Here is a 26032-nt window from a genome sequence, read left to right as displayed (position 1 = left end):
TTTTTCCCCATGGCACACAGGGTAGGGATAGATTTGATTCTGTTAAGACATGTTCCACACTACTGCACCCGCCAAAAAATAAGCTTGCCTCGGGGTTTAGCAGTGAAACTGTGGCCTTGTGTGAGTCCTCTCTAAATCATCTTACCTCCGTGAGGCCTCTGTTCCTCGCCGATCGCCACTGCTCCGCGGTGATGTAGTTGTCGACATCAGGACTGCACTGCACGGGGACACAATGAAGTAGTGGAGTTCAGTCAAGGTCAGTGGTTCAATATAGCAGGGGTTCATTGCCAACGTAGCATGGGGAGTCTTGTGGACTCGCGACAATGAAAAGTAATGGCCGGTGTAATGACGAAAAGTGAAAGAGTTGTTAGTTAATGTCTGATGTATGGCTGGGGAAGACAGTAGCTGTCAGCCGCTGTTGGCTGCAGACAGAAATGGGCGGACCGAGGGCAAGGAGAGGATTTAAAAAAAAAATAGGACCGTCACGATTACACATTTAAGTTGACGATTTAATTTAATATGATTTTGATTTCCGTTTGGTTTGTAGGCTTCATAATCACAACATGCACAGGGCAGCTATGACAAATATCTTAAATATACAAATAAATGACTTTCATGACATTTCATGATTTTATACTTGATATACGTTGATAAGTTGATAATATGACGATTATGCAAAACAATTGCAATTATCTCAGATAATTGCGAGGATCAGAAAACAGTGAGGACGAGAGGATTATAGAATAGAGATGTGAGCAGAGATGTGTCAGACTCAGAGCAGCCTATGTCAGAGACAGGAGAAAAAATGTACTCTTAAGGTCCCTGCACACTGCTGTGTTTTTCGGATTTTTAGCAGCGCCGGTTTTCCGAAAAACGCATCCAGTCTGGTGGTGCTCAATGGTTATTGTTACATTCTAAGATCTTAACATGCATGCTGTACGGTGTACGCGCACATAATGCCCTACATGGTTAGTTTATGTACATATAAAACGTTAAGACATAAGGGAGGATTAGTCTGTGCGGGTACTGGAGTGAGAAGAGATTTGCATAATGATTTGCAATCCGTTTGTTTTAATTCATTCTATATCCTTGACCACTTAAGTGTCTGCCGCGTCCACACACGTCCACACTCCTGCCTATCATATTGTCCGTTTGAGCCATATTAACACATGCATTGCATTAAACAATTTTATTTCATCAATATCAAGTATCAATGGTCATTTGTCATGTGGTGTGTGCTGTGAACAAAACACAAATAATTTAGCCTTTTTTCAGCCTTATTTAACATTACCAAATGTAATCCGATGTGCAGAACGTCTTTCTGTCTGTTTAGCTACCAAAGTGGTTACCATTGACGATACAGTGGTTAAGCAGAGCTACAGTACATCTCTAATTTCATTTGCATTACAATGACAGTCATTTATGTTCTCTAATCCTGCCCTAGCTCTACCTTAAAAAAAAAAAAAAGGGACAGATCATGGTTACCTGTGTTATTTCACAGACTGCACCGTCTGTGAGCAATAATGCCGGCCTGGGTGTGCACCTCTCCACACTTGCCACAGAGAGCGCCCTCTCACTGCCCCAGGAGAGGGAGCGCTGCATGGTGGCTCTGTGCTCTGCAGGACCATTGTGGCACGGTCCGAGTCCCTGACCGCCAGGGGCGTCCTTTAGGCCCTGAGCGCCTGCAGGGGCGTCCTTTAGGCCCTGGACCAGCCTCCTGGGGACGTCGTACTGCAGCATGAGCATGCTCGGCCTCTGGTATTCCTCGCTGTGCCTACGAGGGGTACTAGAGGAGCCACTCGAGCTCGGTCTAGAAGAGCATGAGGAGCAGGAGGTGTTGTTGGCAGAATGACGCTGTGGAATATCTACAGACGGAGGAGGAGGAGGAGGAGGAGGAGGATGAGGAGGCGGAGGCGGAGGAAGGCTCGCCACGGAGCCAAACTCCTCCCCTCCACCCTGACTGGCCGTGTCCAGGCTTCCCGTGTAGGACGAGAAGCTCCCGCTGTAGGACGATTGGCTGCCCGAAGCGACGATCCCAATCCCACTGTCCAGCGAGCTCTGTCGCCCGCTGTCCAGGAGTCCGCGGAGCTGTTTGGAGGACGACGACGTCGTCGTGCCAATCGCGGCACTTCCCATGACGGCGGCGTAAAGCCTCTCGTCCTGATTGGTCCCGGACGACCCCTTCGCCGCGGAGGAAGGAGGACCACCGGCCGACAGCGCTTCGGTGGACAGATAGGAGGACCGGCTGGAGGAGACGGTGGCCTCGGGCCACATCATGTGAAGCCGGCCGCTGCCGTAGCTGGCGTCTGATTGGCTGGAGGAGGAGCTGGACACGCTGCTGTGGTCGTCCCCGGCGACCGAGGTGCTGCCGCTGTAGGTGGAGGCTGTGAAGGGTCAGAGGTCACAGGTTATTGATCCATCACTGCTTCCCAAACAGTGGGGAGGGGCCTATTTGTTGTGGGTCACGGGTCAATTTGTATGGGTCACACAGGAGTAAAACATTATTTTCCTACTTTTTTATTATATATATTGTATAAGTTGTCCGTCTCTATTCCCTGGAGTGTGCATGACCTTCCTTTTCCTCTAAAAATAATAATGATTAATAGCCAATCTACAATCTAACAAAGCGGCGCCAAGCAACACGTTGTGCACTTGTAGATCGGCTATTTTCGCTAGTTTGGTTCCCATGAGGCAAACGTCTAATCTCTGTTTTGGGTCTCGTCCTGAAACGTTTGGGAGCCACTGTAATTAAGACGGATTGATTGATGGATCCCATGCAGCCCTAGCTGTGTCTTTTCTGTCAATGCCACATGCTTCTACAATTGGGAGAAAAATCACACCCCTAAATCACACCCCTAAAGAAAACCTTACAGTAAGGTAAGGTACGTAAGGTTTTCTTTTAGGGGTGCCAGGTTTTCTTTTAGGGTGTGAGCACGAAAACAGCATGGCTGTTTTTCACCACCTGTGCGCAACCTAACACACACACAAACACACACGCACATATTAACTGTATATGATGATTTCGGGTGTGCCAGTACAGTACAGTGACAGTACAGTACAGTAGAGGGACCCCCACATGGTAACTCTCTCATTTCTCTACCGTTTTGGACGTGGGGCGGCTTGCCGGAACCGGGCCGGCACCCTGGTCATGGTCCTGTGAATCTGGAACTTCCGGGGACCCCCGGGGACCCCCACACAGAGTTGCACCACTCTCTTCACACAGGGTGTGAGCAGCAGTGAGCACACTCATGTTATTTATTCTGTTGTTGGTTGTCATGGCTACCAGTTCCCACTTGATGTTGTGTGGGAGTTCTGATTGGTCCAGAGCGTACTGAATAACTGCTAGCTTACATAATGTCTTAAGACTAGGATTCAAGTCTAAGATGAACAGCTCATCAAAGATAGTGTAATCTCCTTTCCTTCCTCCAAAGAGGATGATACGATCTCCTACAATGCAACAGCACATGCTATACATTGGACATGGTCCTTTCCCCTTGGGCTCAACCTCGCATAGCCGCCCCCATAATTCCTATAGCCCCCAGAATTCCCATAGCCCCCATTCCCCCCATAATTCCCATAGTCCATTATAGCCCCCTATAGCCCCCCTATAGCCCTCGAATACAAACATCTTTGTCCCCATGATAGTAGCAGAGTGATATGATGAAGGATGTGATGGAGTTACTTTGGTGTTAATTAAAGACCAGACCATTGTGCTGGTGTCCAACTTGTACATTAGTGGATCCAGACAGCTTGGTCCAACCTCCATGGACAAACATGACCTTCTCCAACACACTGAGTGGCCGGACCTCTCCTTTGGAACAGTCCCAGAAACACTGGGTTTGAACCATCTGTGGGCGTCGACATCAAATGCATAAAGCACATTATAGTACTCCTCTCTCCAGTATCCTCCCCAGATGTAGACTGTATCTTCAACCAACACAGCTGTGTGGCCGTAGCGCCTGGATGGAACCTCTAAGTGGCGTCCTCCTCTTCCAGGTTTCACTGGAGGTAACTTCTTCCAGCATAAAGACACTGTGTTGAAGACATGGACATCCGATGTTGTTGGTCAATCCATCATAGTCGCCACCAAAGCAATACAGTTTGTTCCTCACTGCTACAGCAGCATGTCGGTACAGGTCTCGCTTTGGTCTTCCTGCTTTGGAAACGGTCCAAGACAACATCACTCTGTCTGTCTGTCTGTCTGATTCTGTGTCCCTCTACTCTCCCTCAACGTTTACAGTCATTTTCAACATGGTGCATCATCTTATATCTTCTGGTGTGAAATCGCACCCGCTACACAAACAATTTGTGCAGCTGTTCTTAATCTGCACCCTTTTCAGCATAGCATCCGTCCACATGAAATTAACTGAAATCCCAAGAGCTTGTCGGGGGGGGGTCCGCAGATATGATTTTTTAGGGGTGTTTGCCCCGCCTATGCCCAGCTTTCCGGGTTTGTGTAAACACAAACATTGTGATGAACGAAGATGTATGATGATGTATGATGATAGGAGCGCCCCTCACTTCACACAGGTGTAATTTATTTAGGGGTGCTTGCCCCTCCTACAGTATGCCCAGCTTTGTGTGTTTACGTGACCACAAACATTGGCTGATGATTGGCTGATCACCCCATAGCGATGATTTGATTGGCTGAGCAAAGTACATATTGAAGATAAAAGTGAGAGCAGAAAAGTAAAGACGGCAAACGTGAATGGTCGGACGTTTGTGATGACTTGATTGGCTGAGCACGGAATGTGATGTACAATGATGTATGATGATAAGAGCGCGCCTCACTTCACACGGGTGTGATTTTTTATTTTTCGGGGGGTCCCCAGTTCAAATGATTATTATTGATGCATGGCTTTCTGAAATTATATCATGTGGCAGCCAAGTCTATATGGACTTTTAATTTTTGTTTAGAGCGTAGCCTAATTATAAATTCCCTGTCGCCAGCCAAGTCTATGGTGGACAAAAGTAAATCACACCCATGTGAAATGAGGGGCGCTCTTGTCATCGTACATCAAATAAGGTACATTGATACCAGAGCTATTGAAGGAGAATTGCGTCACCTCCGTTCACTTCATCGAGCCAGGTCTTTTACACACACACACACACACACACACACACACACACACACACACACACACACACACACACACACACACACACACACACACACACACACACACACACACACACACACACACACACACACACACACACACACACACACACACACACACACACACACACACCTATTGGCGAATAGTGACTAAGTACATAGCCCACCTAAATAAAGTGGACAGCTTGGGGTGTTTGTTACCTGTGCTGCTGGGTCTGCTGCACTGAGACAGCATGCTGAGTCTCTTCTCCAGTTCTGATGCCTCCTCATTGATCTGCTCCTCTGACGATGATGACGCAGCACTGGGATCAACTACACACACACACACACACACACACACACACACACACACACACACACACACACGTTTACATTAATGTTGTAACCACGCTGTATAATAGCATCCTTAAGACATTGGTACTTTAGCACCTTGGTAACGAATGCCTCTTCCATGGTCACAACATCTGCTTAATTAACTGTGACATCTCAAAAAGGCATACTTCTCATTATTGTGCATGAACATGGCAGTTAAAACACAAGAGTGCTTGTACATTTTAGCAGATGCTGAAACATGTGAACGTATGTCCTTCACCAATAGGTCAACAATTCTGTTCAATGTACATTCCCTTATACTGTATGCATAGCAGCCATTCAGGATATGTGACAGAGTGTCATGGTTTAGAGTTCAGACAATGAGGACGAAACGTATTAGGGTACCACAGAGAAAGACTGGTTGGAAGGACCTGTAGTCTGGCTTTGACCGTTAAGGTGAAATATCCTCATCAACTGCATCATTTTTTTATATTGTATGAGAGAGTGTGTGTTCTCTGCAGGAGGAAGGAAAGCGCGCGCACGCGCACACGCACACGCACACACGCACACGCACACGCACACGCACACGCACACGCACACGCACACGCACACACACACACACACACACACACACACACACACACACACACACACACACACACACACACACACACACAGCAACTGTCTGTTAGATCCTGGTTGATCCCATGGATCAGCCAGAACAACAGCAGCATAAGCCCTTCAGATCTGTAAGCATTATGTACTGTATACAGACAAACACGCCCCCACACACACATTCCCACATGAATCACAACGTATGTCCACTGTATGTCTACTGTATGTATGTTATGTGTCATTCTCCATATGTAGCCGTCTGTCAGTTCGATAACAAGCACCAATTTGTACGAGATTAATATTTATTTATCCCTGTGACAATGTATTATTAATTATTATCATCAAACATTCTTCTCTGTACAAAGTCTGACTATGTGGGTGGCGCTGGCTCAGCGGTATAGTGGCTGAATGGTAACCGCAAAGTTGCCAGTTCAAACTCGGGCTCCCCCAGAGTTAGTGTCGAAGTGTCCTTGAGCAAGACACTGAAGACCTGGTGTGCTGGTTGGTGCCTTGCATGGTTTCTTCCGCCATCGGTTTATGAATGTGTGTGAATTGAGTGAATGTAATGCACATCTACAGTATGTAAAGCGCCTTGGATATAAAGGCGCTATATAAATGCACCATTTACTATAATAGCTATAGCAATAATAACCCCACTTATCCCCTAGACCAGCATTTGACATTGCTACATAAGGTACATTGATACCAGAGCTATTGATGGAGAATTGCGTCACCTCCGTTCACTTCATCGAGCCAGGTCTCTCTCTCACACACACACACACACACACACACACACACACACACACACACACACACACACACACACACACACACACACACACACACACAATAGGAAGAGCAGCTGTTTTGTGTTCAACTGATTGCAATCCTTAAATATATTTAAATAATTGTATGATTCAAATTAGGTGGAGCAAAGTAAAGCCATCTTTAATCAGTTGTATTTTGTATCTTAATTGAGCTGATGATGTGTTTAATCTTTAATCATTAGTTGTATTTTGCATCTTAATTGAGCTGATGATGTGTTTAATCTTTAATCATTAGTTGTATTTTGTATCTTAATTGAGCTGATGATGTGTTTAATCTTTAATCATTAGTTGTATTTTGTATCTTAATTGAGCTGATGATGTGTTTATAATCTTTCTCTGAATTTGATTTTTCAGGAAAAACACAAGCTGTACTTCCAAAACTGTACTTCCAAAACTGGCTCTGATCCTCTACTTTAAGTATGAAATGAAAGACAAACAACAAAAACGCTACAGGTCAGAACATATTTCTCTAGATACATCTTATCAGGCCTCCTAAATATAGAGAAGGGAATATTTCAAAACTAATTAGAAAGCATAGAACCTCTCTTGGGAAAATATCAGACCTACAGCAAATTAAGTCACAGAAAGGCTACAATAAACTATACACATGTTTTCTGTTGAATGTGACTCATGCTATTATGTAATTATAGCATAAAAAGAAAAAAATCACACGTGTGCAAAGTCATCGAGGGCGCCTCACTCCTTTGGTATTCATATTGTTTCACATGACGTCACATGACGTTTACTGCTGTAAACAAACATTAAAAGTCCATAGACTTTGCTGCCATCTACAGTATATCTATAAATGTGCCAGGTCTCTGTAATCCACATAACTCGAGAACCGTTCGCCCCACCAACTTCAAATTCGACACAGGCGTTCCACACCACCCCAGGGAGTAGTGGGGTTCCGTCTCCATGTTAAATTTAGTTGTCATTTACAACTCATGTAAAAGTTTCACTTTCAGTACTAATTTGAAGGTGAGGGTCTATAGAACCATTTTGGTTCGAGTGGCAATCACCAAAATAAAATAATTGGCCTCTAGGGGGCGTAGTCAGGTGCCAACCCCCATCAGCCCTACCAAAATATGTAAACTGTTGTAACTTTTGATTAGATTGTCCAATCTGAACATATGAGATATGTATGGATTCACAATCAGGAGTAGCATTTGGTACTTAAACCTTATTACACGTATAATATTTGTTTCCACCCAGTATTGGTGTATATCCACAAAAATAGCAGGAAAAACGAGCTAAAAACAAGTAGTGGGGTCCCTAGACAGACCGTCATTTACAACTCAACAAAAGTTTAACTTTCACTTCTAATTTGTAGATAATGACCTATAGAACAATTTTAGTTCGAGTGGCAAGTCTATACAAATTAAAAAAATATATATTTTTGCCAAAGTTCCAAAATGGCCAAAATCGGAATTATGTTTATTTGAAAAATGTCTTAATTTTCTTATATTGCTGTTTTTCTTGCTATATCAAGTCAATCCTGTGTGAGGAATAAACTGGATTTCAAATATTAATGTTTTGAATAATCTGATATAGAAACAAAATAATGATCGCTGCCAATGTACATTGAATTACTACATTACGCCTAACTTCTATCCTGTTGAACCTAGAATGGTGATGTTGGTGCCTATACCTATGTTATCATGAATGACTAATTGTATAAAAACAAAATACATATAATAGGACAATATATAATATTTCACACAAATGAGACAATGCAGTACATATGTGGGGAACTAAAGTTAGATATTGGAATATAATACACCACTCATGTGTTACATTTGTTTATTTTATTTTATTAGTTATACTATGTACTGCCACTATAGGGGGCAGAGTAGCAATTGACTTCAGACTTGGTAGCTTGTTAGTTATAAGACTAAGCATACTCCAGAAGAGCATGAGCTGCACTGATTGCTCTCTTGTGGTATTGATAATTTGAAGGTAAGCAAAAAAGTTAAACATGTCATGAAGGATCCTAAAGTGTTTTTTATTAATATGGATAGTCATGGAGTGCCACGTCTTCTCCCAGCGCAACTGCCTTGTCGTTTATCTCTTGGGTGAGTTCTACCTTCTGGAATGAATGGTCTGCTGCATATGTTCTTCACCACAAAAGAGACCTTTATTACGATTAACAGGTGCACCAGTCCGGCATGATCTTCTTGCCAATGTCAAGTGCTGTTGCCCTGTAAAGATGCGGACAAGTTGTATGCCAGGATGCACAATTTAGCTTCATGGATTCTGCATCTGGAAGTTCTACGTCTGGGTGGGGAGAAGCGTAAATTGCTCTGAACTGACTTGCAAGGCCTAGCCCTAGCCTATATATGATGTCTGTGTAGGCAGTGGCTCCTTCTCTACGACTGGCAACTGGATTTGCAAGAGGGCAAACAATTCTTTCCTCAGTTTGCTTTTGGCACAAAATGCACAATTGCCATTTTGTTGTCCCAGCCATAACAGACGAATACTTTATACAGGTTTAGTTTTCTGTTAGGGTCATATCATGAAAATTATTATATTACTATATTATTATATAACTTTTGTATTTAACAGTTTGCCTCAACATATTAATACAAGAAAACAGTCAGCAGTGCATATAGCTACATTCACATTTACCATTGTAATAATGAAAATAATGAAAACTCAATTTATTCCTCAGCATAATTGCTATACTGTAGCTATAGTATAGTTTTAGCCTGTGCTATAGGCTACTGTGGTTGATGCTAGCTCATACTATTGGGATGTAGTACTTTGGCCACTTATCCCACATGACTGTCCATATTCATAAAAAACACTTTAGGATCCTTCATGATATGTTTAACTTGTTTGCTTACCTTCAAAATATCAATACCACAAGAGAGCAATCAGTGCAGCTCATGCTCTTCTGCAGTATGCTTAGTCTTATAACTAACAAGCTACCAAGTCTGAACAATTAAGACACACCTGCTACTCTGCCCCCTATAGTGGCAGTACATAGTATAACTAACTAAAATAAAATAAACAAATATAACACAGGAGTGGTGTATTATATTCCAATATCTAACTTTAGTTCCCCACATATGTACTGCATTCTCATTTGTGTGAAATATTATATATTGTCCTATTATATGTATTTTGTTTTTATACAATTAGTCATTCATGATAACATAGGTATAGACACCAACATCACCATTCTAGGTTCAACAGGATAGAAGTTAGGCGTAATGTAGTAATTCAATGTACATTGGCAGCCATCATTATTTTGTTTCTATATCAGATTATTCAAAACATTAATATTTGAAATCCAGTTGATTCCTCAAACAGGATTAACTTGATATAGCAAGAAAAACAAAGAAAAAACAGCAATATAAGAAAATTAAGACATTTTTCAAATAAACATAATTCCGATTTTGGCCATTTTTGAAATTTGGCAAAAATATATATTTTTTTAATTTGTAGACTTGCCACTCGAACTAAAATTGTTCTATAGGTCATTCTCTACAAATTAGAAGTGAAAGTTAAACTTTTGTTGAGTTGTAAATGACGGTCTGTCTAGGGACCCCACTACTAGTTTTTAGCTCGTTTTTCCTGCTATTTTTGTGGATATACACCAATACTGGGTGGAAACAAATATTATACGTGTAATAAGGTTTAAGTACCAAATGCTACTCCCTATTGTGAATCCATACATATCTCATATGTTCAGATTGGATAATTTAATCAAAAGTTACAACAGTTTACATATTTTGGTAGGGCTGATGGGGGTTGGCACCTGACTACGCCCCCTATAGGCCAATTATTTTATTTTGGTGATTGCCACTCGAACCAAAATGGTTCTATAGACCCTCACCTTCAAATTAGTACTGAAAGTGAAACTTTTACATGAGTTGTAAATGACAACTAAATTTAACATGGAGACGGAACCCCACTAGAGTGCATTGGCCCGGCCTTTAGTCGGTGAATGAAACATTGTAAAGCACTTTGAGCACTTGGAAAAGCGCTATAAAAATGCAATTCATTATTATTATTATTATTATTACTGCCCAGGCTCCATATATGGAGCTGGCCTGTTCTCACATTACAATGCGTTCTGACATCTGCATATATAGACTCCGTATTTGGGCATGCAAGGGACACATAATAACTGGGTGGGGCATACATTTCCAATTTGCATCGTTCCAAGTAGGCCAGTGCCCAACGACAGTATATACAGTATGACATCATTTCAAAAGCCAGCCAGAGGGAGCTATACCACCCCTCAATATATCCAGTTCACTCAGTGTAAATATGAACCAAAATTCACCTGTAAGTCTGTCAAGATGTAAACACTGAGGATTTCACTGTATTTGGAACACATTTCGGAGTGTTGTTAAGTCTCTGTATACACTAGTATAGACCCACACATAACATTTATGTACCAAACTGTTACAATTTAGACTGTAATGTGTTTCATAACATGCGAATCATGAAGGTTCTTAAACATTTGCGTAAGACATGGTTAAATGCCTTGTGCAGCAATTAGTTATCACAAAACCAGTTAACATCAACACCTGGTCCTAATTATACTATCACCAATCTAGAGACACAACAGGGAGTTGGAAATTGTCTTTCTCCTAATGGCTTGAGCCTGATTTATACCGAGTTGCACGTCAGCGTCACGCACCAAAAATAGCAGATCTGCAAGCTCACAGAGCATCACAACGCATTGTGCGGTGCGTGACACCCACCGTGCACAACCAAGTCTAACTCAGGCTGTAAGCATAGCGAATGTGCAATGTACCGTCTGCTTGTAAACCTATCGTCTGCAGCATAATGTTTTAACAGGGGTAGGCAACCTTTGGCACCGGTACCAACACATGGCACAAAGGAGGATTATCATTGGCACACTGCTGGCATAAGTGTGAAAGAGAGGATCTTTTGTTTAAAATAAACTATCTACCAAATCTAGTCAAATAAATGAAGTCCCTCACATTTGTATGTATATTTCATCCTGCACAACATTTCTACATTTATTAAAACTCTGAACTCTGCATGGGGAGAGAGTCTGGTGGAGTCTAATGATTACCTAATACAGTCTGGCCTACATCCACCCAGGCATGTATGAGTGGTGTACAACCGCACGTCTCTCTCTCTCTCACACACACACACACACACACACACACACACACACACACACACACAGACACGCACACATGTCCAGGTGTCAACAACCTAAGCCCTGGCTCACTGCCCCATGGCCTGACGTTACATGCTAACTGCTAATACCCGTCCCGCCAATGCTGCCAGGTTTCTTCACTATGCTCCGTGAGGTGTCGGCTAACATTTGCTAACTCTGCCAGTTTACACTAATTATAGCTCCTTCACAGCATACAGTATGTCTCGGGGTTGAAAAAGGACCCAACAAAATCAAGCATGCAAGGGGGTCTGACATGACACAAAATGTTCACTTGTAAAAGTTGCAACCAAAATGGTAATGCTAAAGTTTGAAGTGAACTTTCATTTTAAATGCAGCTTGAACACACACAGTTCGAACCCGGGCTCCCCCAGAGTTAGTGTCGAAGTGTCCTTGAGCAAGACTCGGAACCCCTAATAGAGGGTATGCGCATGCATAAAGTCAATGGCAAATCGAGTGGAAAATCGAGTGGCAAAGTGAGTGGAAATGTGAGTTTAATGTTGTTTAATATTGTTTAATACAATCAGACAGGACATTTCTGTTTGGATGTATGGCCTGTCAAGGCCAGAAAGTAGTTTTTTGCCACTCAGTATAAGTCTAAAACCCAGATATTTGGGACCACGCTGGTATACCAGTGGTTTTCAACCTTTTTTCATATCAAGTCCCATTATTTATTCAGCATTTGAGCCACGGACCACCATCTGATGACATCCTCTCAGACCCAAAACGAAAGAATATTTTGTTATCGTTGGATAAGATTTTGTCCACAATTCCAATGCTGTATTTATGTTGGTATCATAACAATCAAAATAACAATTATTTTAAATTATTCAAAATTATGTAGGTGTTTAACAATAATTGAACTCAACCGGGTCCATTTGGTTTCATTTCACGCTCTCATGAAGAGTTAAAGATCTAGAAGGGTCCATTTGGTAACCAACTTTCCATCATTTGCTGGCTGGGGACCACCTCGAACCCCCAAACCACTGACATAGACAGCATGTGTGCCTGTCCCAACCCCCTGCCTTGGATTAGGTCTAAAAGCCGGCTGCACTTAGCAAGACACAGTTCCTGGCAGCAAAGTTGAAAGATGCCACACCATGCTGGCACTCAGTAGGCGTTCCCGCATATCTTCCGGGAATGATAATGATGTCACGTGTCACGTGCATACCCTCTATTGCTCCTGATGTGCTGGTTGGTGCCTTGCATGGTTTCCGTCGCCATCGGTGTATGAATGTGTGTGTGAATGGGTGAATGCAATGCACAATCTATGTAAAGTGCCTTGGATAAAGGCGTTATATAAATGCACCATTTACCATTTAACCGGCACCTTGTAACAACTGTTTTGAAAGGCGCTCTATAAATAAAATTACCTTACCTAACCCCACTGTAGGCTACTGTAACTGTATTAGTTGACAATGACGCAAAGGGAGCTATAGTGTGGGTTTCTGATTCTATTCCTTTGATCTCAGTTGGGGGTCTTTTGTGCGTGACTTTGATCCTGGATGTTAGAGGACCAAAAATACATTTCACATAAATATTCAAGTGCTATTCAGTTTTGAAATGGATTATAACTGCATGCTTCCAACATAATTGGTATGCACTTGTCGAGGCCATGCCTCGGCCACACTCTTGGTGTAAAATGCATTTCTTGTACAAAACATTATTTATTATTTAAAGTAATTCAAAATGTAGGTGCAAGGATGAAACATTTTCAGCATAACAAGGAAAAACATACCATGGAAGAGAGAGATTAAGTAAACAAAGAAGACAAAAATAAATATCATACTGTATATAAAAAATATATATAAATAAACTAGAATGAGAGTGGCAAAAGCTAAAAATAAATAAAGAAAATATGTTGGCAAAATGTTTTCAAAATATGTTTTCACCTACTAATACTAGCCTGAGATTCAGTCACCCAAGGCAATGAAGTGTGTTTCAGGAACAACCAATGGGGTCAAATGATGGATCTCAGCCTTCTGAAATGTAACTATAGAAGCCTGGCTTCTAAGTAAGGCTTTAGATAGATAAAGATAGATTCTATATTTATGTGTCATGCACCAAAGTTGCCCAGTACACAGGACACGTACACCATATAAATCACCGCTTCAAGATTGCATAGTTGTACGATAAAAAGAAATTTGGAGCGTATACTACAGTATATATATTAAAGGTCCTGAGTGTGAGAGCAATGATGAGATTACTTTCTTTACTCACTAAAACTTAATACAGTAGATCATTTCTCAGTCTAAATGCTTGTGTTATAAACGGTATGGTAAAATATGCGAGTACACGCACATGTAAACGTGCGCACACACCCCCTTAATCCACACACTGAACCTGAGGGCCTTTAAAGCATGTGCTTCCCCTAACCTAATCTGACACACGCACACGCACACGCACACGCACACGCACACGCACACGCACACACACACACACACACACACACACACACACACACACACACACACACACACACACACACACACACACACACACACACACACTAAACAGCCAGTAAAGCCTTATAGTGAAAGGCACAGACTCACATACTGTAGCTCTGTGATGGAGTGTTCTTATTATAGAACAGTGGGGCTCGTTGACACATTCTAGGTAATAAAAAAGAAAAACAGTAACATGAATGCTGCTATTAAATGAGAAATGCACCGGTACAGACGTGTGTGTGTGTGTGTGTGTGTGTGTGTGTGTGTGTGTGTGTGTGTGTGTGTGTGTGTGTGTGTGTGTGTGTGTGTGTGTGTGTGTGTGTGTGTGTGTGTGTGTGTGTGTGTGTGTGTGTGTGTGTGCGCGCGTGCGTGCGTGCGTACCTGGCAGGGCGGGGCGAACCCCATGCGGGGTCCTGGTGAGAGAGATGCCTCTGACGATACAGTCAAACAGGAAGCTGATCTGCTCCCCCTCAGAGCAGGACAGGAAGAAGACTCCAGCCCCTGGGGGGAGGGGGAAGGATCGGGGGGGAACACATGGTTAACAACACACTGGTTCTCAAAGTCTTCAGGCTGTGACCCCCAACATAAACATAATATTTGAACCCCCCCCCCCCCTCCCCCCAAAAAATTACATTTTGTTTGACTCGGTTCCACAGATAAATATTGTGAAAGTATAGGCCTATCCCACAGCCCTTCCCCGCCCCCTTTCAACGCCCCCTTTCCAGACCTATGGTGTTGACGTGACGTCACCCCATAGATATTACATGTTATTGTTGTTACATTGTTTTCTTCATAATAATATTGGTCTTTTACATTTTAACATTTGGAAACGGCCTTAAATGGTGCCGAGAAAGCAGGTAGGGATGTAGCTCTGGTCCATGAGTAAGGTTATGGACCAGATCACTTTTCAGGTAGATCCCTACCTGAAAAGTGCTGTGTTAGTCTGATGTACGTACAGTATTGTGCCAGTTCCTCACCACAAAAATGTATACAATAAAAAACAGATAATTGAAATTTAAAAACAGACAAGATCTAGTTATCAGCTTAAACAGTGAAGTCGTTTCTGCATTTAACAGAGACAACAACGACCATTAAACGTAGGTTCTCATGCAGTGTTTAGAGCTAGCCAGTTAAACGTCACGCGGCTCACGCCGTTACTGTGCATTAAATTCTGCTCTGTGAACCTGCCCTGACTCTATACTTCTCTTCTCCTCTATGAACCTGCCCTGACTCTATACTTCTCTTCTCCTCTGTGAACCTGCCCTGACTCTATACTTCTCCTCTCCTCTGTGAACCTGCCCTGACTCTATACTTCTCCTCTCCTCTGTGAACCTGCCCTGACTCTATACTTCTCTTCTCCTCTGTGAACCTGCCCTGACTCTATACTTCTCTTCTCCTCTATGAACCTGCCCTGACTCTATACTTCTCTTCTCCAGTGCTTCCAGGACTCGAGCTCTGTAGAGCAGCCTACGGGGCCCTTATTATTCCTGCTTTCTCCTCACCTGTGTTTGTGAATAAAGATCCGCCCGGCCCCGGGAGGGCTTTAACACTCCTTTGCCTCTCCTTGCTGTGCATTTGGGTCCCACCACACTCCAAGGTGGTAACCATAGGTGGTTATGTTATGTAGGCTATTATGTATTGGAGAATAGGTGAACTTACTAGGTTAATGATCAGCTTTTCAGTTTTCACAGTTTCTGGTTATGGACATGTGCCAATAAAAATTAAATCAAAGTGGGCTTTTAGTATTTAGTCCCAACCCCCTGCCTTGGATAAGGTCTGAAAGCCGGCTGCACTTAGAAAGACACAGTTCCTGGCAGCAAAGTTGAAAGATGCCACACCATGCTGGCGTGCAAACAAACGCGCCCACACACACACACACACACACACACACACACACACACACACACACACACACACACACACACACACACACACACACACACACACACACACACACACACACACACACACACACACACACACACACACACACTCTGGCAGCCTCTCCAGTGGGCCTATAGAGTTGGGAGCAATCCCGCTGCATTAGGCTCTCGCTGGGATATATAATCAGCTTGAGCAGAGGTCTTGATGGATGTTGGATCTAAGACAGTGACTGCTGGTGGTGGGAAAACATAGTGGCAAGGCGCACGCACGCACGCATGCACGCACGCACGCACGCACGCACGCACACACGCACGCACGCACGCACGCACGCACGCACGCACGCACGCACGCACGCACGCACGCACGCACGCACGCACCCAAGCACCCAAGCACCCAAGCATGCACGCACACACTGTCGTGTTACAGTCTGAATGGGTAAAGTTGAGTGTCTGTGCTAATGAGTTGATGTCATAGTTCTCAGTGGAGGGCCGCGTTGAAAACGGTGCCCATCTGTCTTCCTCTGCATCCTGTCTGTGCATGCATATATACTGTATATGGATGCAGTATATATATGCACATGTATATGATATATTATAGAAGATGTGCATATATGCTGGTATGGCCCATCTTCAGCATCTAAGTAGGTTTCAAGCTTTTATGTGTTATTATGGTAAAAACAATCTTCTGAAAGTGCTGTAGGAAGCACAGGCCCATTTCTTCTCTCTCCTCAGCAGTGGTTATATGGACTGTCTGGCTCGGTGTGTCTTTTTGCACACACTAGAGAGTGTGATGTAGTGTCACAGAGACTCGATGTGATTGTAATAGTTCATATACTGCAGTAAGCGCTGCCAGATGTATATAGGCTACAGAGCTGTGGTTGAGGGAGGAGAAGCTGGTGTACACAGCAGACGACTCTTTAACCACTTAAGTCCTTTACGTTGCGTTCATTGGGATCCCCAGCGCTCTACACTAGGTCAGCTCCTTTCCCCCTCAGTCCACTTTGGAACATTAACAGACTGCTCGGGGACAGATGAAAATGAGCTTTTGACTAACTGGCTCATTTGTCAACTGACATGTTGATTAATGTGCAACGTTCCTGGTAAATAAGTCAATCGCAAATCTCTCTCGCCAAATAGTTTTTCTCCATCTTTAGAGTTTATTTAATACCATATCCATGTGGGGAGAATTAGTAGTTTCATTCATTTCGATTTCCCTTCTTTTTTTAAGGACATTTGGGTAATCTAATATTGACTGCCTTTTTAAGGACATTTGGGTAATCTAATATTGACTGTCTTTTTAAGGACATTTGGGTAATCTAATATTTCCTGTCTCATTGACTTCATCATGAATTCAACCGTTAAACTCCTCCGTGCATAATAAAATGGCTCCATTGAATTAAATTGCAATCAAAATTCTATACGCCATGAATAAGCAATGACTGGGTAAATCAAGTCCTCTTGACACTGGAGCAGTATGGGTTGGCGCCCCAGCCTGCATCCTCCGTGAGGAGGAAGCCCAAAAACCTTCGATGAGGCCTTTAGGAGGGCCATTCGAGCTGCATGCGGAGCCTGCGGCACCACCGTTGCCCAGGTGGAGCCTGCGGCACCACCGTTGCCCAGGTGGAGCCTGCGGAACCATTGCGGCTCAAGAAACCACCACTGCTGAATGAAGTGTCTGGTGCTTGGAGTCGTGTGCAACGCACAGGTCCTGGCGGTACTCCTGGTGAGAGCAGGAGTGGACCTGGTGAGACGTAGGAGGGGCCCGGACAGGAGTCAACCCACAGAGCCTAGTCCCTCCACATGCCAGAATTGTGCCTCCCAGTCCCGGCAAAGTAGTTCCGGAGTGGTTCCAACGGATTGTGTGGCCCTGGTCTTTCCCTAGTGGGTCTGATCGAGGGCAGCTACTGGGACGTGGGTCGGGACTTGCTCACCCCGGCTGGGTCCCCCGAGTGAGGGGGTATGATGTTCGCGAGATGACCTTGGGATACATCGCTGAGGATACGTCCCAGGTGCATCCAAGCGATGTATTTTCGTTCCGTAAAACTAGAGTGAACCCTGTGTATTTCAGAGCACTAACCTCTTTTTTCATTCAAGCTTATTTCATTCATTCATTCATTAATTCTAGCACTCAGGCTAGAGTTGTCACTTTTCACACTTGTGTAAAGTGAAGGGCACCCTTTGGGGGCATGTCCATGCAAAATTAAAATGTTTATTACAAGATTATGTGTTTATATCAGCGAAACGATGTCCCTAATTATTTACCCTAAACAAACATTAAAGTCCATAGACTAGAAAAGAATACTACTAATAATAATATGGCACTGTGCTTTGCAGATGAGATGTGACCATGCAGTAAACGGGACAGTACAGCTAAGAAGTCACACGAGAAGGTCTGGGGAATCTATTTAACCACAGCGATCCTGTTCTGGGGACGTTCAGCGAAAATAGCCAATCTACTGTGAACATGAAGATCGGATCTTTTGGTGTAGACTGTAGAGTGAAAAAAGAAGAGGATCTAGTGGGACTCCAGTCAATATGTATGCCATAGGGTTTGAGACTTAACATTCATCATAACAGAGGCACCTTGTTGGCTCAGTCAGCGACGTGCCATGTTTCTACTTTGATTCCCAGCCAGAGACCATGTTCTCCTTCCCGCCTTAATTACTTTCCTGTTTCTCTCCACTGCTCTGCACAAATAATGCGATAAAAATGCAATACAAGTAATCATACTAAAACAGGTTTATTACTGACTGTCTCCTGTTTAATAGGTCTTCCTGTAAAAGAGCTGATGGGGTAATTAGATGTTTCACTTGGGAATCCTACAGTACTCCATTTTGAAGGTAGTCAACAGTGTAGAACAGATTACTTCAGACTCAGACGTGAGAACACAGAGAAAAGCCCCCCTTTTTGTACGTGTTCTAGTTACAGAACAGAAGCTTATATTGTACGTATTATAACTACAGTAAATTCTGTTAATTTTGGTACAAATTGCTTCAGTGAACACACTTTTCAGTTCTTGACCTTTTTTCAAATGTATAGTATTCACTGATACTCAGCAAGCACATCTGTTATGGACAATAAATTGATTTAATGAAACCAAAAAGGCTGCTGTTACTTAAAAACCTTGGCTTAATAATTCACTACAATATGTTTTGCCTATTTTGTAAACGGGTGCCCAATTAGATCAGGCTGGTTCTGGATAACCGACCTCACACTCAACATTGGGTTCTCAGCAGTAGTAGACTTGACGGACACAGACACAGACACAGACACAGACACAGACACAGACACAGACACAGACACAGACAGACAGACAGACAGACAGACAGACAGACAGACAGACAGACAGACAGACAGACAGACAGACAGACAGACAGACAGACAGACAGACAAAGGTTATTATAGTTTATTATAGCAGCTAGTATAATGGAAACTGTGACCAATTGTGTGAAGATAGGTTGAAAACTGGTCATCCTTTAAGTTTAGTAGGGGGTTTAGTAACTCAACTTATGGTCTAACTGTGCATTATGTCTTAATGTATGTTTTCATATAGAGAGTATTTATGTCTTTTAGTGTACTTGAGCTGGACGTTATAGCAATCAAATCAGCAGCATTTTTAAGTATTTTCTTTTAAATTATGGTTCCAGATGTTCTGGACCTGCCGGTGTTGTGGTGTCCAGTGAAAAGAACTTCATCTACAGAGAAAGGATTCAAATAAAAGAGCATCTCTGAAGAAGGCATATAAATTAAATATATATAATTTAAAAGGTGGAGACAAGTCAGGGAACCAGAGACAATGTGCAGAAACATTCCAGCACAGTCAGAAATGTCCTTAACAATGCAAGGATAGGCACTTCGGCATGTTAGAAATTAATTGAATAGCTTTGCAGAATGTTCTGGGATTATTCAAATGGCCAGTTGTTTCAGACAGATACAGTTCTGACTGGGTGCGTCCAATAAATGGCTGGGAGCCTGAAATGGAGCCAATCAGCCCTCATCCCTGTTGTCTTCGTCCCAAGCCACATTTCTCTCTTGAATGAACCAACCAACCAACCAGGGAATAGAGTGTTAGAGGGGCAGGGGCTGAAATAAAGAGGGCACTTTTGGGCAAAAATAGCTAAACTAACAGATCTACAATCTCACATTGAGAGCTTGTAGATCAGCTATTTGCGGGGCACAACCCAGCATCTACTGGAGATGCGGTTTACGACATGGATTTCTAAACAAATCTGTTCAACGCAAAATACTGTGTGTTCTAGTTCAGGAGACTTCGGGGAAAAAAGCAATTCTCCTGAATGCTGCCTTCTGGCATGGCATGGCATGGAAAGGAGTCGCATTTGCATTTCTTTCACCATGTAGTAAATGCTGCATTCGTGGTCTGGAGAGGACAGTTGTCTCACAGACGGGTAAAAGGGCAGGGGCTGAAGCCCCCTTTGATGTCTATGTGTCCACGTCCCTGCAACCAACCAACCAACCAACCAACCAACCAACAAATGAACAAAGTTTACAGTAGGCCTACATGTTTGACTAATAAAGAATTCAATCAATCAATGTTAGCCTATGGCCTATGGTAGCTTGGGTTTGAAATTAGATTTTACATCGAGTTCCGCTCTAAAATATCGTAATTATTTGTGCCACTGTTTTCTTTTCTATTTGCCTGCCCTGATAATATATAGGTTCCTGAAATAAACTACTGCACTAGACTAATAATAAACCACTTGTCAACATGCCACACGTGTGTTGTTTATACACAATTTCTGATTATTTCTGAATTGCTGCATTTCAAGTGATTGTCTGGTGGTGTTTGAGGCTGCAGTGCACGTTTATAATAATTGTCATGATATGTGACGTAGGTTTGGTCTGTTTAACAAAGTAATTCAAACCACAGCCTGTCCACTGGTCACTGAACTTCATATCATTTCTCTCCAGGGAGGAATTAACATACGGTAAGTGATTGTTCCGTTTCTTTATCGTCCATTTTCACTGCCTTTGAAGTTTTGTCTAATTACATGCTCTAAATAGGAATGCTCTTAAGTCTGTATGTTTTTTTACATGTCAGGTAAAGTGCAACCGTGTATTTGTGGTTTCACAATGGCTTACGTCAGCCATGCAAGTTGCTTCCATCTCTTTCCCTCCCTCTACCTACCTACTGTATCTGCCCCCCCGTCCCCCCTGTCCCCTCCCAACCAGTGTTGCCAGATTGTGTGAGAGAAATAAGTAGCCAGGTCTATGAAAACAAGTCCAAAAGAAGGCTACATGAGCACTCTATCACACCGGCTATTTGAAAATACTGTAGCTGATCTCTCTGAAAATGGTGACAAATGTGCAATATTTTTTAAACATTGTAACAAAAATGCCAAAAATGCCAGTCTTTCTCTCTCTGCACTTTCCCCATAACCTGACGCTGCCAGATGAGGGCGGTATTGGGTAACCATGTTTCCCAACACAGCAATCATCTGGGATCTCTCAGGCAGTTGAGCTGACAAAAATCCGTTCCGTACCAGACCAATCAGCGTGAGCTAAGGGCGGGATATGTGCGAAACCGGACGTGAAGCTATATAGACACGTCAATATGATTGGTTGTGTTTGCACGCCCACACGGTGATAGACAGACGGTCCCATCGAATCATCTACTAAGTATCTTGAAAAAAAGGAACAGCCCCGTCATCGAATTTGCTTCCGCGATCCCAGATCCCAATAAGCTGTGAAACAAATTTGTGTAGCAAGCTTCTTGGATCTGGCAGCGTCAGGTTACTTTCCCCAGGGCTGCTGGGTAACATGCAGATGAGTTGAAGGAGAGGGCAGCTGTCATAGACAGTGCAGCCACTAGGCTGTGTGAGCAGAAGTAAAGGGAGGGAGGCTGGTATTTATAGCATGTTGTTCATCAGAGCAAGGAAACCAGACACCAGGACCCTGCAGTTATTCCTGTAGGAGCCACTAGTCTGCTCATCAGACCAGCGCACGCATGCACGCACACACGGTTCACAAGGTTGAACCACAAAGTTGAACAAAAATATATACATTCTGTGTTTTCATATACTGTATTATATATAGGCCTACTGCAAGTAAATTAGTATAACTAGTGTAAATGATAAATAAATGGTGCATTTATATAGCGCCTTTATCCAAGGTGCTTGCATAGCTTGTGCATTACATTCAAATGCCCATTCACACACCCGCATTCATACACCGATGGTTGATGCAAGGCACCAACCTGCTCATGGGGAGCAATTAGGGGTTTGTCGTCTTGCTCAAGGACAGTTTGACACCAACTCTGGGGGAGCCCGGGTTCGAACTGAAGCGGCGGCTCTACCCCTGAGCCACTAGTGTCTCCCCTCATTGCACACTGTCAGACTTCAAACTGCAGCTATGGTGAAATGGAAATGACTACTACCGGTACGTACTTTGTTCAGTCAGTGAAAGTTTCCCCAACCATTAACTTTTTTAATAGTGTCAGCACCACCCTCTAAACACTTTCTTTCTCACACGCGTGTGCGCACACTCACACACACACACACACACACACACACACACACACACACACACACACACACACACACACACACACACACACACACACACACACACACACACACACACACACACACACACACACACACCTGCCGAAAACATAAAACCGCCTCTCATTCTTCACATACAAGCCCCCATCAACAGGACATTCAGAGGATACCTACAGTACATACCAGTGTGCTCACTGCTCACAACGTGGTGTGGTGGGATATGGAGAATTATGAATCATACATACAGTACATGACTAGTGTCTGAAGTTAACTCTCTAAAACAAGCAATGCAATGACCACAGTGGCCTGGCCCGGAATACAAGTCTTGTGTTTAAGTGACATTAAACAAGTACGACAGGATCATTCTGCAGAATAAGTGTGGGACAGTACGTTCTCTTGTGTACAGGTCACAAAACTCCAGTACAATGTGCTTGTCTGTAAGAAGTTCTAGTGTGTGTACAGTAGAGGAGGAACTATGATATGTCCATGGTGTAGGTACTAGTGGGACGGGAGCCGAGGGATTGGTTCATGTTGCAAGATAATGCATTTTCCTCAGGATCTACAAGCTCATAGCGCGGCACCGAGTGCCTCGCTTGTAGATCATGCTATTTTTGAAAAATGTGGCACAAATCTTTGAATAGATATTCTTTCAGAGCGAACAATTTTAACTCAAATCCTTGCTTCTGGAGGGTCCCTGGAACAACATATTTTCAAATGGGGGTCCCCAGCCAAATAGAGGGTATTCGCATGCATAAAGTGAATGGAAAATCGAGTGGCAAATTGAGTGGTAAAGTGAGTGGCAAAGTGAGTTTAACGTTGTTTAATGCAATCAGATAAGACTTTTCTGGTTGGATGTATGGGCTGTCAAGGCCAGAAAGTATTTTTTGCCACTCAGTAGGCGTTTCCGCATACCTTCCGGGTATGATGATGATGTCACACACATACCCTCTATATCATCATCATCATCATCATACTATAATTCTAACAATGTCTGTCTGTCTGTGTGTGTGTGTGTGTCTATCAGAAACACTGCCGTAGCTCCTTACTGCCTGCACCAATCACTCCCACTTTTCACACAGGCATTGACCATATGAATATGGAGGGCGTAACGTTTTCGATTTGACACATTAATGATTATTAATTAATTAATTAGTCAATTACAAACGCACCCGGGCGCAGTACCCCCCACGGCCACAAGGGGGGGCAAATATCTCACAACGGGTAAGGACTAGTACAGATAATTCTGGGAGTCCTTGACAGTAAATAGTTTGAGATGCACTGACATATAGAAACAAGAGATTTTTCTGAAAACCGTCATGATTTAGAAGACATTTTGTAGAATCAGGTCTAAATGACCACTACTCACAGTATCCGCAGCGAGTCCCGCCCTCGAACACGAAGCCATTGGGCACGGCGCCGTAGCGCCGCAGCTCAGACAGCTTCCAGTGGCCACTGACGGCCGGAGGCAGCTTCCAGTGGCCAATGATGGCCGGAGGCGGGTCCCTGGCGAGGACCAATAGGTTGTTGCACAGGTGCAGGGAGGCGGAGCCGCTCTCCAGTTTAGTACCTGGCTGGATGGTGACGCTGAACCTGTGGACTGATGTGGAATACAGAGAGAATACTGTACTTCAGAGAATATTCAAAGTGTGTGTGTGTGTGTGTGTGTGTGTGTGTGTGTGTGTGTGTGTGTGTGTGTGTGTGTGTGTGTGTGTGTGTGTGTGTGTGTGTGTGTGTGTGTGTGTGTGTGTGTGTGTGTGTGTGTGTGTGTGTGTGTGGTTTTGAGGACTACCATTTTTAATTGCCATTACTGTTTACCGAAACACCCAAAGACCCCCAGGATACATCACTGATGATGTGTCATCAGTTGCACCAAAAGTGTTTGTTAGAACTTTACACACACAACAGCGTAAATGTGATGCTCTCACAAAGTGTGAAATAGCTTTTATTTTCTTTGGTTCTTTGGTCTTTCTTTATTTTCATTTTGGTTAAAACTTAAAAGTATTGTCTAGTACGTTTATTATTTTTATTATTCAAATGGTCACAAGCCAAGAGATATCAGTGCTATATCATTGTAGTTCACTAGAATGAGGAACGCGGAACCTTTCTGTCGTGGTAAATGTTTCCTGACACTTCTTTTTAAGGGTAAAGTACCGCCCCCAAAACGTGTATTTAGTCAATTATCTCCACTTTTTCAAGAGATGCACACGGACATCTTTCTCTCCGGGCGAGGGGGGGCCGGAATGATCGATGAACTGATTTTACAAATACGTCCTGTTTACCACAGACGTCATCACCAATTGACCAGGGAAACACAAAAGTTTGCAGTCACACAATTGGCAGGTGGTGTGATTAATTACCCAGCACCTATCGCAAAGCACCTGCCAATTGTGTGACTGCAAACTTTTGTGTTTCCCATGTCAATTGGTGATGACGTCTGCGGTAAACAGGACGTATTTGTAAAATCAGTTCATCGATTGTTCCGCCCCCCCTCGCCCGGAGAGAAAGATGTCCGTGTGCATCTCTTGAAAAAGTGGAGATAATTGACTAAATACACGTTTTGTGCCAGAACTTTCACATGGATATAAAACTAGAGGACCATTTTTCACACCACGTCTTTGGAATTATTTAATGGGTGAGTACAAACGGAGCATTTATCACATTTATGCCGCACATGTTAAAGTTCTACCACAAATCAAGGAGGGTGTACTATGGCTCTTGTATGTGAAATACTGTACATACTGTATGTAACAACAAGAGCCGTTCTAGGGCTATGACTATCCATTCTGTTTTTCAGGTTAGTACAACGTGAAAACAATATTAACTTATCCCTTGAGGATCGAGTGCTTATGTGGAGATACTGTGAGACGTTTGAGGAAGAATTTGAGTGCTTTAGAGTGTGTTTAAATACGGTGAAAATGCAGCGGTTTTTCAAGAGTTGTTGCATCATGCTGTTATGTAATGGCGTCGCCCTGTTACATACGGTAACCACTGTTGCATAATGGTGTCCGCCTCGTGTATTGAATACAGAGAGGTGTTGGTTTATATTTACCCCCGACATGATTAATGCTGGTTACCTGATTACTTGACAGATATATTATTGTGTGAAAGGATTTGTGAACAGCTAATTTTCGGTTTTACATTAATAGC

General features: G+C 43.2%; 1 protein-coding gene across 2 annotated transcripts in view; it reads right to left on the bottom strand.

Moving 5' to 3' along the window:
- Nucleotides 1-26032, bottom strand: part of dok7b (docking protein 7b) — a 48076-nt gene that overhangs the window by 14734 nt on the left and 7310 nt on the right. For both annotated transcript variants that reach the window (XM_083765423.1, XM_083765424.1), the window contains exons 5-9: nt 24252-24482; nt 14863-14982; nt 5321-5431; nt 1486-2384; nt 146-217 (exon numbers count right to left, since the gene is read on the bottom strand). In XM_083765423.1, coding sequence (XP_083621549.1) covers nt 146-217; nt 1486-2384; nt 5321-5431; nt 14863-14982; nt 24252-24482 — 1433 coding nt within the window. The remainder of the gene's footprint in view (nt 1-145; nt 218-1485; nt 2385-5320; nt 5432-14862; nt 14983-24251; nt 24483-26032) is intronic.

Source organism: Protomyctophum parallelum, assembly GCF_964188405.1.
Source record: "Protomyctophum parallelum genome assembly, chromosome: 5".
Taxonomy (NCBI): Eukaryota; Metazoa; Chordata; class Actinopteri; order Myctophiformes; family Myctophidae; genus Protomyctophum; species Protomyctophum parallelum.
Note: the sequence above shows the minus strand (reverse complement) of the source record. Positions and strands in the feature narration are given on the sequence as shown.